Source organism: Pavona decussata, unplaced genomic scaffold, assembly GCF_977016875.1.
Source record: "Pavona decussata unplaced genomic scaffold, jaPavDecu1.1 SCAFFOLD_386, whole genome shotgun sequence".
NCBI lineage: Eukaryota > Metazoa > Cnidaria > Anthozoa > Scleractinia > Agariciidae > Pavona > Pavona decussata.
The window spans coordinates 1,603,642-1,620,000 of record NW_028145758.1 but is presented as its reverse complement, the minus strand read 5'-3'; the positions used below and the strand labels follow the sequence as shown (position 1 = coordinate 1,620,000).

At 38.0% G+C, this 16,359-nt stretch overlaps 2 protein-coding genes across 2 annotated transcripts in view; one reads left to right on the top strand and one right to left on the bottom strand.

Annotated features, from left to right (window-relative positions):
- LOC146451563 (uncharacterized) overlaps positions 1-16,359 on the top strand; it is a 31,048-nt gene that overhangs the window by 2,810 nt on the left and 11,879 nt on the right. The gene's annotated exons all lie outside the window — the stretch shown is intronic.
- On the bottom strand, positions 345-14,652 carry LOC146451565 (uncharacterized). The gene is made up of 3 exons (XM_085099101.1): positions 14,420-14,652; positions 10,835-10,891; positions 345-1,395 (listed from the first exon to the last, which is right to left on the bottom strand). The coding sequence occupies exons 1-3, from the start codon at positions 14,594-14,596 to the stop codon at positions 1,273-1,275; spliced, it is 357 nt and encodes a 118-aa protein (XP_084955227.1). The 5' UTR covers positions 14,597-14,652; the 3' UTR covers positions 345-1,272.

Sequence of the window (16,359 nt, the reverse complement as noted above, 5' to 3'; positions counted from 1 at the left end):
AAAAATGGTTTTGAAAAAAAAAAACACAGACGTTTCGGGTATATAACCCTTTTTCAGTGTAGTTTTCTCCACACTGAAGTGTCATGCATCACCGAGGAACTTTTTTATTCACCCTCCACCATAAAAGAGGTAGTATGTCGGTTCCATCTTGCAACGTCACAATAGCATCTTGACGTCCCGCGTGCGTTTCGTACCGTTCCTCATGGTGTCGCTTCGAAAAGTACAAGACAAGGTAAGATCCTTTTCTTTCTTAAATATTTCGTAGGTTAAGGCCTTTGCTTTTCTTAATATTTCGTATATCAAAGCCTGATCAACCAGACAAACCAGACAACAAGATGAGGCTCTGTATTAAATGAGGTCTTTAATAAATCAACCCCGTCAATTACAATAGATGTCGAGATTCTGGAAAACCTGTTGGAAATTGACTTGGTAAAACTGTCATATGACACTCAGAACAATAAAGCTCACATTTAATTTACCTTTTGTTCTCTTGAGAATAGAGTACTTCAAACCTGACATTTCCAGCATTCTGACTAATATTTACAGTCACGGTAACTTTTTTTACATTCGATTTAGCTCATCACATTCAATTTGAAGATGTTCTGAAATTGTGAACACCAAGGTCTGATTTGAAAAGGGTTGAAAAAAAGATTAAAACACACCTGCATGAGTAATAACCTGCACTGGGAAAACAAAGAAGTAACTGGAACTACAGAACCTCCGCTGCACCCTTGGTAGGATGCCCTGTAAACACCTGGGACTGGTTGCATAAAACGTTTCTAAGATAACACAGATGTGAACAATTGTTTTCAGACAATAACCTATTGTTTTGCAACTATACTTACAGGTTCCTGTAATCTTAACATGATTTATGCAACCCAGCTAGGTGCCTAAGGCGACGCACTATAATCTTTGATTACTACTAGTAATAATAATAATAATAATAATAATAATAATAATAATAATAATAATAATAATAATAATGATAATGATAATGGCCCTCAAATGTATTCACCTGAATTCCTGGCTTACCATGTGAGCTGGGCTGATTCTACTTTCCTATCCAACCACAGTTATAATAATAATGATAATAGTAATAATAATAATAATAATAATAATAATAATAATAATAATAATTATTATTATTATTATTATTTGTACAATCCGACGGCCTAATTTTGCAGTTTACAGAGTATTGTGTTATAAAAACTATATTTCTATTGATTAAATCGAGTGAGTATTGTTTCATTAAGCCTCAGATAACTGCAACAATCAGCTCGCAAAAATTTTATCAATGCCGCTCATCATCAACTGCCACTCATTTGATTCCTTGAGTTGTTCATCAGTGATTTTACCTTCTTCACCTTCCTCATCTTCTTCACTTTCCTCTAATTTCTGATAAAAGAAATACATCAGCACTGTCAACAATCACAACATACCATGAAACAGTCTTTATCATCCATTCCACTAAAAGCTACTAAGCAGTACTTTCCTGTAGAGCTGTTTTCTGCGCTCTACAGTATGTGATCCTTGATCCATCAAGAACGTGGTGCTTCTACTTTCCATTCTCGAAACTAGACGCATAACTGCGTGTAGTCGGGCTTCTCTTATGGAAATGAACTTGGTGTATGTCACGTTAGCGTCCCCATTTGCCTAACAACACAGACAATAAAACTGTTAAACAAACGGTTTTCTTTCGATGTTGTTGTGCCTTTTTACTCGGGCCGTAAGGCGGACCGAGTTAAGGTTTCGGTAGCATTATCAAATTCTTTTTTCTTTTTGGGGTCGCGATGGGCCGAGAGATAAGACTTTGGGCCACGAGTTATTGTTCTCGGTCTCGTTTTTTGTACTCGGCTGGTACGAGTTTCGTTTTCTGTCGTGTTATCAAATTCTTTAAATTCTCGGTCGCGTTCTTTGTTTTCGGACCGTGAGGAGTGTTTACAATATGCGAGCCAGACGTGCGAGGCATGAACAAAACATGCGAGGCATGCGAGGCATGAACAACCCCAACCTAAACTGCTAACCGTTAAGCTAACCGGGGAGCTATTTAAGCTAACCTATGTATTATTTAGGCTAACTGGAGTGCTCTTTAGGCTAACCGGAGTGTTTTTTAGGCTAACCTGAGTCAAGGTTAGTTTTGTTTAACCGAAAATTTGGCAACTAAATCAGTCTATGACCTCGCGGGCCAAGATAGATAAAGATGTCTCACGTTTACTATGGAAAAACAACCAATGTAGAAACGGTGTCTGTCTTCAAATGAAAGGTGAATAAAAAATGCTTTCCCCTGAATTTCATTTAAAAAAATAAACAGCGAAACATTGAAAAACGTTCAAGGATATAAACGTGCGCGTGATGCGTAACGTTACTCTAGATCGGGGGGGGGGGGGGGGGTACTCAACAGATGCTTGGGTAGGGAGGTGCGGCCCGGGCATTCAAACCCTGACCCTGTTTAAGACACAATTCTCCGATTTCCCTATCCCGTTTAAGACAGAATTCAAAATTTTTAGGCCCTTTCTAAGACATTTAACCCAAAATCACACCCTGTTTAAGAATAGAATGAAATAAGCATACACTAGTTTCTTACTGTATTTTAATGCATTGGCAATCACAACCTGTTTAAGCCATTAGATCATGTAGGGATACCCTGTTTAAGACAGAAAGTGATGAAATAGATACCCAGTTCAAGACAAAATACCATGAAAACCATACCCTATCGGGCTGCACGTCCCCGTTAAGGTCCCATAAGGGAGTACCCCCCGGGTCTAGATCATACCGAAAATTACGATCCGTCATTGACCCGGCGTCACATACATATTAGGACCGTACAAATGGTTTCTGTCTCTAAACGAAAGGTGAAAACGTAAGGATTAAAGCCCGGGGATTATAAAAAGCATTCGTATGAAAAATGTCGTTTTCCCCTGTATTTCATTCTGACTGCAAGAAATTCAATTCTATCTGGTGGTTACTTATTGCCTCACTATATCTCTGTATCTATCTATTTGGTAGCCTGCGAGGAAGCTCTCTTGTGGGTGGGGGGCGGGAGGGGGGAAGAGGATCCACCCGCAAGAGAGCTTCCTCGCAGGCTATTTATTTGGGGGGGAATTGGCGATGCTGGAGGTTATCACTGTTAAAAGATTGTAGGCTTTACGCACCACACAGTCAAATATGGCCCGAGTATAAGCTGGAAACAGCTTCTTGTTTTGAACATGCAATCTAGGGGATTTGGGTGTATTTGAACGAAGATAATCATAGACAATGTCCCTAAGCTTTTTGCTTCTTCTTTGCGCTGTTTACATATCCTCACATGAGAATAATTACAATAAACATACTTCGCATAACGAGATCTCATGTCTTTTCTCACCTTTGTTGTCACAATTGAATCGTTGTATAGATTTCCGGTTAACTAAATAGCTTTGTCTAAGATATCACAATTATGAAATGTCGAAATAACAGCGGTCTCTGCATAGCCATCTACATACAACATCAAGCGCTTGCCTACTACCTGCTACTACATATGCGATTACAATAATTGTAGAGATCATGATAAAAACAAAGTAAGATAAACTCAATAAAATGAATAGACACTCGTCATGTTTAGTGTGGGTCTACCATGGATTTAGCGTATATTCAAGCTTGCAATCCCTGAGATTCCACCGAAGACAGATGGCTTCGCTTCACTTGGTCAATCGTGGAAACACTCGAGCTCGGCCCTCGAGCTCTGTAAACAGCTCATGTGCTCCGCTGACCTTTTTAAACCTTGCGCACGCGCAGAAGACGTCAGAGGGCGATTTGCGACTGGAGAATGAAACTCGTGCCCATTTTAAACCTCGGGCTTTCCTTTGGAAGCCCGAGTAATAATCAATCTAAAATCAAAATTTCATATCGACCAATCTTTCAGAAGACTATCTTTCATCAATGGTCGATTCAAGGCTTTCCTGTTCCCAGTGAACACAGAAATCGGGATTAGAAATTAGCACGCGCCCACTAACGTAGTTCATTTTACAATCGTGACAGGGAACCAAGTTCTCTTTTTGCAAAGTGTTCTCTCACTTGAGGACGTATACACCGTACCAACTGCGACCTCTTTCCTCCCCTCCCCCACCAAATAAGCGCCCACCCCTTTCATCCAAAATAGCAATTAAGCGTCCCCCACTCTTCCCCCATCACTTTCTCAAATAATAAGGATGTTACAACGAAAGCCTGTTTCTATTGACACTTTCATAAACCGGAACCAATATAGGAGAACAGTTTCATCTCTTCTCGCTTGCAGTTATTTCTATCTCCATGTGCTTGCCCTTACATGTATAATGCTGTAGATTTTTTCCATATGAAAAATATAGCCAAAATAAAATCCCGTTCCAGTTCCCTCCCCCGCCCCCACCCCCAACTCAAATAACCCCAAATATTATTTTAACAACTGCAAAACGCTGTTTAAAAATTATGGTCATTAAAATACGACATGTTAGACTGCCTGCTAACAAAAAATGGTTTGATAAAGATTGTCGTCTTAAACGACACGAGTTCGTAAACTTGCTAATCTAAAGCATAGAGACCCCCTTAATATCACGCTTAGGGAAAAGTATCACACCGTCTTCAACCAGTACAAAAGCCTCCTGAAAGAGAAGAGGAAAGAAAACTATCATGCTAAGATTTCGGAACTTGAAAAAACAGTAGATAACTCGAACGGCCGAAGCTTTTGGAATTGTTTAAAATCGATGGACGATTCTGTTCAGGAACGTTATAACCCCCCGATATCGGAAGAAAGTTGGATGTCACACTTCGAATCGCTACACTCTAACGAACCCCTTAATTCACACCAAGAAGCGACTCGCAGTGCGTTACATAGACTAGAAAATGCGACTCATCCCAACTCCTTGGACTACCTTATATCTGAACTTGAAATACGAAAAGCGGCAAAAAAGCTAAAAAACAATAAATCTCCGTATTCAGATAGAATCAAAAATGAAATGATCAAATCTAGCTTCAACGAGTTAATGCCAGTCTATTTACAGCTATTTAACAAGGCCTTTAGCTCAGGTACAATGCCTCAAAATTGGTGCGATGGTCTTATTACACCCATTTTTAAAACTGGATCTAAAACTGATCCCTCAAATTATCGTGGAATCTGTATTTCTAGTTGTCTTGGTAAATTATTTTGCTCAATTCTCAATCAAAGACTCCTCGAACACGTTCAGTCGCATAACATTCTTCATAAATCTCAAATTGGTTTTTTAGCAAAAAATCGAACAGCAGACCATGTCTTTACACTACGAACACTAGTAGATAAATATGTCAAATCTCACCAAACAAAAGTATACGCATGTTTTGTGGACTTAAGAAAAGCGTTTGATTCTGTCTGGCACGATGGACTTATGTACAAGTTGTTACAAATCAATGTCGGAGGAAGCTTTTATAAACAGGCGCGTAGCTAAGGTTTCGACAGGGGTGTTCGTTGATCCCCAAATCTTGCTGAGCGCCGGAGGCGCTCTTACTTGGGGGGTCTAGGTTCCCAGAAATCTCATCTCCTGCATTTTGAGACCCAATTTAGGCAAATCACAACTTTGTTTTACAGCAGCTTTTTAAGCTATATACATCATTTCGAAGGCATAATTGTTACAACTTAAACAAGAAAGCTCAATGTACATTCCGCGCCCTGTCAAGTTCTGATAGCTATTCGATCTGCTGATAGTCACACACCAAGCTGGTAAACTACATCATTCTCGGGTGTAGGCCTAAGAACAAATTTACTATCTCGTCAAGATCGACAGGCATTATTCTCAAATCATATTTGATATGCATGAGAGCCAGGGCGGATAGCCTACTCTCTCCCACGGTACACCTCATGTAGTTGTTCAACCTCCTCATTGTGCTTATGGAACGTTCACATTCACAAGTGGTGACTGGAAGGGTGGCAGCAATTTTCAGGGACATGTACAGGTTGGGGAAGTCGTCGGGATCACATGCTTTTAGTGACGAAGCACACAAATCAGCAACGATTCGTCCGTCCTGAACCATAATTTTCCACCTCTGGAATACGGAGGAAAAGAGTTGGGGAGAGGGTACTTTCTATGGCTTTTTCGGGCGGATGCGGTTTTACCGCAAAAATGAAACGTCATTAAAATTTTGAATCTCCAAGGGTTCTTGACAATTTTTATTTTTACTGAGGATAAGACATAAGGCCTAAAGAACGAGTTTATATCTCTATTTTTCTTTGGTTGATGTATTTCAACCACAGGAACTTTATTTAAAAGTTTTTCTTCCGCCATTATTGATCTTCAAAGGGGGTTCGTTCGAACCCCTCGAACCCCCCCCCCCCCCCTCCTACGCGCCTGATAAAATTATCAAAAGTCTATACTCAAATTCTACGTGTTCTGTTAGAATTGGAAATAGTCAAACGCGATCTTTTCAATACAGTAGAGGTGTGCGTCAAGGCTGCATTTTAAGTCCTCTGCTCTTTAATCTATATGTTAATGATTTAGCCTTTTCGTGCAACAATATTTTGTCTGACCCGTTTATACTACCAAATGGCACCAAACTCAGCTCATTATTTTATGCAGATGACTTAATTATATTGTCACGATCAAAATTGGGATTACAAAATTGCCTTAACAGTTTATCATCATTTTGCAACTCATGGATGCTAAATATAAACCCTAAGAAAACCAAGATAATGATTTTTCGAAAAAGCACAAAAAAATGCGATTATACCTTTCACATAGGCGATGAATTAATAGATATAGTACAAGACTACACTTACTTAGGAACTCGCATTTCGTCTTCCGGAAATTTCACACTTTCGCTTGAACATCTTCGACAAAAAGCTCTTCATGCTTTCTTAAGTCTAAGACGACACACTGATTTTAGTACACTGAAACCTTCACTTGCATGTAAAATTTTTGACACAATGATTCAGCCAATTCTAACCTACAATAGTGAAGTGTGGGGTGCCTTTGTTAAATCAGATTTTAAGTCGTGGGAAGGCTCCAGAATTGAAAAAACACATTTACATTTCTGTAAACGCTATTTAGAAGTACATAATAAGTCATCCAACGTTGCATGTAGAGCTGAACTTGGCAGATTTCCTCTAATCGTTGACATAAATAAAAAGATACTTAATTACGTACACTACCTCCAAGGAAAGGATGAAAATTCTATAGCAAAACAATCCCTAAGAATATCTGTTGGCCTTCATTATAGCGGTCAAACTAGCTTTTACTCCAGTCTCATGAAGATGAGTGAATACTATAATTTCCCCAACTTTAATTATTGCACATTGAATGAAAATAACATCGAACAATATATAGATCTTATGAAAAAGAAATATATCTCTTATTGGCACCAAACCCTTCAACACTCACAAAAACTCAGCTTTTGTTACACAATCAAAAAAACTTTTGGCCCCTCTGCTTACCTAGATCTCACAAGGAAAAATGCTTCTAGGAAAGCATTAGTGAAACTAAGAATAAGCAGCCACAAGCTTTTGATTGAAACAGGAAGATACGACAACATACCCCGTAATGAAAGGGTGTGTAATGTTTGCAACCGTAAAACCATTGACGACGAAATTCATTTTTTATTAGATTGCCCAAGTTACTCTTCTTTAAGAGATATGTTCTTTTCTAAAATAGAACCTAGCCTTCCATTTACACGACTATTAGTAAAAGAAACTTTACTATCGCATATAATGAACTCAACAGGCTATTTTATAAACACTCAATTAATTTCATTTGTTTCCTCGTGCTTCGAATTGAGAGATAAACTTCTCTCCAGAATGATTACTTCCACTGTATGAAAAGTTTAAAATAAGCAAAGACTTCAGTTACTTTACTTTATTTTATTTTATTTTATTTTATTTTAAGTTATCTTAAGAATTAGTTAACGAATCAATAATTAGCTATGAATAGCTTTTGCAATACTGTATTTGTTATAGTCATGCAAATAAAGCTTGTTGTTGTTGTTACTAGAATATTATAGTGTTTGGGGAGGGTTGGGGTCATTGAAATACTTCAATTTTATTGTTATGACACGCTCAAAGTTATGGCCTTGTTGGCAAAATGTGGGCATTTCGATGTCTTGGCTGGTTAGACTAGAATTTTTAAAGACCAATTCATTTTCATCTCATTCTCAACAATAATCGATGAATGCATAAGCATGGCAACCGCACATTTGCAAGTAGAGAGAAGTCCGGGCACCCTATCATAACTTACTTGTTTGTTTTATTCTGGGTTTATCCAGGGGGATTTCACATCTTACTAACACGTTTCACAACCTCCAATACGGGAAAATTTTACCCAGAACAGGAATAAAGTCCACTGGATAAATTTGCCATTGCAGGTTGTAAAAAGACAATGAACAGTTGATTGCCTGTATGTATTGTGTTGTGTTGTCGCATGTGGTGGAAAGAACAGTGTTTTAGTACATTTTGTTTGTATCCCTTATATTGACACCTACCACATTTAGAGCCCAGTTTCCTGTTGATGTTTATGTGCATCCTGATCTTGAACCCTTAATTGTTTGGCATTAACGATAAATTACAGCCAACTCTCGCCTTTCGGACACCTCGTTATTATGGACACCCCAATAATGTGGACAGCAGCTAAATCCCCAGCAAAATAAATTACAGATGTTTGATCGAAATAAATTCCCGCTATTACGGACCCTCGCTGTACATTTGAACAACTCTTAACTTTATTAGATGACTTATAGATTTGTAATTAAAAGATTCGACTCCAAGATTCATGGTTACAGAGATCTGGTTCAACTGGAAAAACAAAACGATTGTAAATACAGTAAAGCGAAACGAAATGAAAGCACAAAGGCGAAGAGTAAATACTTACAAGATTTGCAAGCTCGCGAGAAAAGTGAAAAGAAAATCTGATAAACAAATACAAAATCTGAGAATAATCTTTGTTGACTTCTGAGCGCGAGCACATGGGCCAGTCCATACTCTTGACAATGACGCAGATCAATTCTCGCCCAGTCCCCGCGGACGGCAATTTGGGAAATTTAACAAAGAAATAAACGCGGAACGTTTCGTAACCTACACTCGCTATGAAAGACACTAACTCTCAGCCCAGAGTTTTTGTCTTTTCCGTGCAGTATTTGAGTCACAAAGATGGCCGATTTGAAAGTCACAATCTTTTCTCATATTAAATAATGTTTTGAGCCTTTGCAAACTCTTATCTACATGTACGCGTATCTCACAAAAATCTTTTCTGCTGCAGAGCAAAACAGAGTTTTGCTCTACATTGAAAACAAATTATGACTTACTTGACTTAGTTCCTTATCTCCTCTGGGAGAATAGGACCGTTTCAAATTATACAGGCATTAAATTATTGTCACAGCATAGTGTTTGGCTGACACATGTCATACAGTATACATGTATGTTTATCTTATGTCACAAAATTTCCATGATGTTTCCTTTCGCTTCTGCAAAAATTCCTCGATATTTCACTGGCTTGAATCTTGGTTTCATCAAAGTTTTGTTAGCCTTTGCAACTTTTCGTTTGACCGTGCAAATTTTCTTAGAAAGTTCTTCTAATTTTCAAAGAAAGATCGTGAAATATCCTTGGAAATTTCTTTGAAAATTTGTGAGAATAATGGACGACTTTTGATGGATTTCCCTCTCACTACTCTTGCACAGTACTTTACTTATTTCCAAACCATTCTTTACTTTTTCCGGACTCAAGGTTATCACTCAAATCAAAAAACAACATGGAAACATAGCCAGGGGAAGGGTAGAGAGAGTTCTCATGATTCTGCAATTGAAAATTTTGGGTACTATGAAATTGAAATAAAATTTGGGTACAATGAAATTTAAATAAAATTTGACGACGGGGTGAAATTAAGCACTTGTTGCAGCTTTGAAAAAAACCAAACTTTTTTTCTATTCTCACCCTGTGGTGGACACGCCAGACAGCTCTCTCTTGCATTATTGTAGACAAATATCTGGTAGATTTTGCTCAATTAGTTAATGATTAACCACCTATACAAAAAGCCTCTTTTCTTTAACTGTAATTGCCATTCATTGATTAGAATACAGCAAAGAGCCATCCTTTAAAAGGCTGTTATCACTTGTGATTAGAGTACAAAATCTTAATCATCTTTGGTGGTCGGTCACGTACCAGAAAATCACAATTTTTACGACCACTCGTGGAACACTTCTGGATAAATCTTTGCTATTCCAACTTTGAACTCAAATATCTCAACAACCAATGAAATTATTGAAAAGGCTGGACACTGTTTTGTTTACTGATGTCTTGTGAATAATAATGCATCTATTTCGCTCTTGCTACAGCATTCAATACCTGATAAATTCAATTGAACAGGCCTCAGTTGTTTGGGAATTTAAGGGCTCCTGATATTTCATAACGTGAAAAAATTGCTAAAAATAAAAACTACATTTATTGAGCTGTCCCTTGATATATCGGTTGGCAAAGTTTCCTCAAAAGTGGCGTGCATACAAATATTTTCCTGAAGGACACCTGGCAAAGATAGAGGTACATCCTAATAGAGACGTCCCTTCAACAGAGGTCACAGAGGCTAAATTGTGCAGTTCCAGAAAATATCCATACTCCCCCCACAGAAGGTTTTTGCTTTGCACCCCCCCCCCCCCGTCCCCCTAGGAAATTCCAGTTTAGCTTCATACTTTGCTTCTAAAATTTTGACTTTAAAGACCGCCGTCCCCCTAGGAATTTCCGATGACCTTCCATGGGGTGGGTATGGATTTTTTCTGGAACTGCACATTGTACGTCCAAATAAATAATTATGGTTAATCAAGGTTTCATGATTCAAGAGTAGATGGGTACATTTGCGTTTTAGTCTGTACACCTACCAGAGAGTCAAATTCATTCCAGTCCTTGCTTTGCCCATAAATTGTCTTTAACTCTTCCTAGAAAGAAAGAAGTAACACAGGATGAGACAGGTCTTGAGGAATGAACTGGTGGATAATTGTATATTATTCTATGGTTTTACATGTAATATGCATGGATATGACTGTGGCAAGATTTCGTCAAAATTGCCAAATTCGCCATTGCCTGCATTTCTGGACATAAGTGAGTATGCAGAGGAAATATCAGATGACGTGTGTAGCCAACATCCTTGTATTAAATACTGTCGGCGAAGTTTTGTAGTTAATACGAGGTCGAAATTATCGAAGCGTTACAACACTGACAACGCTTCATTCACCATTTTTGATCAATTTGTTTGAAAAATTTCGAGTCCTGCACAGATATCTTTATAGCAGATTTACTGAGCGATAAACAATAAGTTATAGAAGTCGAAGTTTAACTTCAAAGTTCTTCCTATTGATGTACACTTTGATCTCGAGTGACAGTAGCCGTGAGCGATGCATCAATGAGATCGCGAGAGGTGGCTGTGGTTTCCGTGAAAATCTCTTGGGTAAATGCAACCTGATAACTAACAATTAAAACACAACAAAGAGAAAACAAAGGCAATTAGAGCACAAAGACGCGGCCATTGAAAAACGCGTGATTCCTAGGTTTCATCTCGGTTTCATCGCGCGCTTTGTTCGTTTCTCTCGAGGTGGATGCAAGGGCAAAACGCGTGCACTGCCCTCAAGTCCACCTCGTGAAACCAATCGCCGATGTACATATGGATGCAGGCAGTACTGTAAGTGAAAACAACTTACCGTATTTATTCGTCTATAAGCCGACCTCGGCTATAAGCCGAGACCCTAAACTTCTGTCTGTTTTAATCGGGAAGGTTTTTAAACCGTAAATTGAAAATACTCGGCTATAAGCCGAGACTATATTCAGAGTATTCCATTCTCGAACAAACTGAAATGAACGCAAATGAGCATACTTTGGTGATAAAACACATTAAATATAACAGGAACACTGCTGGCAGACAAATAAAAGAAGATTCTTTGGGATGTTGGCTGTTTTTGCACTATAAAATATTCGCCGGCGGATCGCGGACTTGCGAGCCTCACGGCGTCCACTGTCAAATGAGGTGATCGCGGGTGGCCTCGCGTTGATAATATAGTTTGCCCGCAATGCACGATGGGAAGCGTGCAAACCCCCTTCCCCCTTGACCACAACCAAACACTATTTTTTTCCCTGTATTCTCCGTTTGTTAACGTTTACTTAGAGACTAGAAATATTTCTGTAGGAGAAATATTTACAGAGTTATGAATTGTTTTAAACTTTTTGTGTTGGGCTTCTCTAAATCATTCGCCATTCGCAGCGCATAAGTTTTGTAAACACGCCCTAATTTCAAATTAAAGCGCTCACTGAAATATTTCGGGCCACAACCAAACATTATTTTTTTCTGTATTCTCCTTTTGTTAACGTTTACTTAGAGACTAGAAGTATTTCTGTAAGAGAAATATTCACAGAGTTATGAATTGTTTTGAACATTTTGTGCTGGACTTGGGCCGCAATTCACACCGCATAAGTTTTGTAAACACGCGTTCACTGAAATAACTGGCCAGAACCAAACATTATTTTTCCTGTATTCTTTTCTTAAATTTTAGTTAGAGACTAGAATTATTTCTTTAGGAGAAATATTCCTAGAGTCATTAATTGTTTTGAACATTTTGTGCTCGTCATTCGCAGCGCATACTTGTAAACAGTCCGCCCTAATTTTAAAGTTAACGTTCAAACATTTCGAATCATAACCAAACATTATTTTTCCTTTATTTCTTTTCTTGTAACGTTTATTATGAGACTATAAATATTTCTGTACGAGGAATATTTACAAAGTAATAAATTTTGAAACAAATATTTTATTTTTATCCGAGCGGCCAAATTGCACACGAGGAAACATTACGTGGTAGCCAAATTTTCTTCATTGTACGTATTTCAAACTTTACACAAATGCATTAATAGTCTCCACAGGAGAAATATTTGAGAGAGAGCGTAATTTTTTCACCCACAAGTGTTTTATGCTCTTGAACGTCATCGGAATTCAGCAATGTGATCTCGCACGATCAACAAGAACAGCTTATGGTTCAAAACATTTTCCGCGGACGCGTAAAAAGTTTGCTTTATTTGCACTTAAGATATATATAACTCAAGACAGGATGAAGAATTTGTAACGTTATTACGTTCATACAATAAGCGGAGTAGCATGTATATAAATGCTATTAAAAAGGAATTGTGGAGCTCTGCTTTTAGGCTTGGCTAAATATATATATATTACCATTGATATTCTAATTTTCCGCTATATATTGATCATCATTGCAATTCCATCCGTAAACTGACGATGGCACAGGAGTTGCCGAAACATGTCTTTAAAATTTAAAAGCCTTGTTCTCTTCATCAAGAATATCCCTAAATTGCTGCTTTTACGTCCTTTTGAAATAAAAATCAATGACCAAATTCAACTTTTTTTGTCATTTATTTCTGCATGCAATATCTCGGCTTACAGAGGAATAAATCTATGTTTCCTATGAATTTGTTGTTTCGGAAAACTTTTGTTTGGAAAAACACTCGGCTATAAGCCAAGGATCCTTCTCTGGCTCACATTTTTGAGATTTTGGTAAAGTTTTATGAAAAAATGGCTTGGCTTATAGACAAATAAATACGGTATGAGTTTTCATAATCAGTTTCCATAGTCAGCTGCAGTATACAAGCGACGGAACAAGGTACGAGTTGAGTATAATCTTTACTCCGTGACTGTGTTATATTGTAAGCACATGTCTGAAATGCAATGAAATGTTATTTATCTTTCGAAACCTTGCTTCTTGCTACAGATAAATGTCTGGATTTATATTCGAGTATAGGAAAATCAATATGTTTAAAGGAAAGGGGTTTGGGGGCCAACGCAGGAAAAAATTTGATCGGGGGATAGTGCTCGTAACCAAAGAAGCTGAACTTTGGTGTATAAGGATGTACCTTATTTCTTTGTTCATTATTATATTCATTATATATTCAGAGTGAAGTACAATTGTATGTTCTATGCGTTAAGTCTGTAATGTATAACAGTTTAAAAATTTTTAAAAATTAGAAGGAAATGTGAAATAAAGTTGTTGTTGTCGCTTTGATAGTGAGCTTACGCAGCATTTAGTCAAATATGGCCCGAGTTTAAGCTGCTATCAGCTTGTTGTTATGAGATAGCACGAAAATAACCTTTCGCAAAATAGCGCAATGCGATACTCACACTCTAACGCCTAAAGATGAAACCCAACTTTCGTTGTAAATCACTACGTGAAACCAAACGAAAATTATATTCACATTAAACACCCTGTATAAAAACAGACATAAGCTTAAGCTTAACTTTTACATGTTATTTGGTCGGCAAAATCATTAGACCAACCGAACAACAACCGACTATGGTTGGATTCTTCTGGTAAAGAGCGTAAATCACACAATACCTTGGAAACATCTGATAACAAGGGAAAATAATTTAAATTCTCCCCTATGAACAGTGGTAGCACACAAGTATTTAAGCTTACCTGTGAGAGTGACGGACATTTTGATTTCCCAATGGGACTTTTACCTTCTCCATTTTCCGTAATGGATTTTACAACCTTAACTTGCGGCTTTTTGTTCAAGTCTTGATGCTTCCCAGGATGTTCATCAGCCAAACTGAAATTTCTTTTCAACATCGTACCATTACATGTAGCAGTCATGATAACACTCAGCTGAGACGTCCTGAGATACTTTCACGAAATCGCTTCTTCTTCGATCGTTCCCCAAGTCTAAAAAAATTTGATGCATGAAGTAATTTTTACGCTAAGCGTCATGGGAATACTCGCCAAGTCTGTTTGCAAAATGGTAGATTGTCTGTGATTGGACACTTGTCACACCAATCAAAGAGGTTCTTTTATTTGACGTTAAAAAGGTCATTTGCATAATCATAGGTTATTTTAATTTCTCATAGGCATACTCTAGTCATAGTCCCTATGCTGTAGTCATGGTTAATCCCTTTCCTAGAACCCAGGTTCCGATTTCGCGAGCGCAAGGAAACTTTTTTGGCAGAACTGTTCGCTTTTGGGAGCGATCGAATTTTTCTTCCGTGATATCTGCCTCGATGTATTGCGAGAACAAGCATACATACTGGGCTGGAGGAAATTTTTTTGGTCGATCGTAAATATTGCAACAGAAGTAAATCAGGATTGACCGTATCTATAAACAAGACCTAACACATCGATAATTCCGATACTCAATCAAAATCGATTCAAATCGATATTAATCGATATAAATTAATCGATTAACACCGGAAATCGATAAAAATCAATTGCCAGATTATTTGTGATCATCGATATTGATCGATTTCATTAATCAAGGTTCGATTAGTATCGATTTTGTTCGATAATATCGGAGACGGAAAGCTACTGGTTTTCACTCGCTAAGTGTAAATGGGGAGATAAGATAGACTCCCAAGACGTTATAAGTTGTATCAAACATGAGCTATACTTTGTTTGGACAATCGTTTATCTGCTTTATTTGTATCTCCCGAACCTTTTTCACGCTGTGAAACGGTGTAAGACGTGAACCTGCGTGAGCATTGGCTACTGCTAAACTGGTAAGCATGCTTATCGGTGCCCAAGCGAAGCAGTGATTCAACTTAAAATTTAACTTTAATTACAACAGATTGACCATCGATTTCATCACAAAACAACAGTAACTTCATATAAAACTGAAAACTTACTGAAACTTATCGTGGCGAAGAGAACGCATCAATTGAAAACGGCATTGAACCTTTTGAAAACAGTCTCACATTTTGACTGGCAACAGACGACGAACAACGGCCTATTTAGTCAGCTGAAGTAAGATTGTGTTCAGAGTTATCTCGTTAGTTCAATAAGAGAGTTATCAGCAATTGCCTCTTTTTGACTTTGGCGTACAACAAGGCAGAAAGAACTTCCATCCATATATGAATGAACCCAGCAAGAACCCGCGCTAGGCAATACTGATACATGGATGCTAACATCACTAAGCAAAGCGCTCGTTGGTACATTAGGCCCGGTTCAGACGCCGAACTTTTCATGAGCCTAACCTAATACCTTGAATTATGTACATGAAAAGTTCGGCGTCTGAATCAGTTGAGAACGGCTGTTTCAAGTTGGAACGGCTCATCCGTTTTTCCTGCTTGGCTCAGCCGGGAATTTCGACTTTGGAACGGCTTTGATTCAGACGCCGAACTTTTCATGAGCCGAACCTAATGCATAAATTATTATAACGTATTTCAACTAAAAGAATAATAATAATAATAATAATAATAATAAAAAAACGCTGACATTTCGATTAGTTTTGCTTCAAGTAAATTAAGTTCGGCGTCTGAATCAAAAGGCGGGATTTTCGTGATTGGGGCCGACCTTAAGTTGAATTAAGTTCGGCTCATGAAAAGTTCGGCGTCTGAACTGGGCCTAAGTATGTCTAAGTAAACTCC

Excerpts from the sequence above, each read along its gene's own strand:
- LOC146451565 (XM_085099101.1), bottom strand. The coding sequence starts at position 14,596 with ATGACTGCTACATGTAATGGTACGATGTTGAAAAGAAATTTCAGTTTG. Across the intron at positions 10,892-14,419 it reads AATGTCCGTCACTCTCACAG|GAAGAGTTAAAGACAATTTA; the intron begins GTAAGCTTAAAT and ends CTTTCTTTCTAG. Across the intron at positions 1,396-10,834 it reads GGAATGAATTTGACTCTCTG|AAATTAGAGGAAAGTGAAGA; the intron begins GTAGGTGTACAG and ends TTCTTTTATCAG.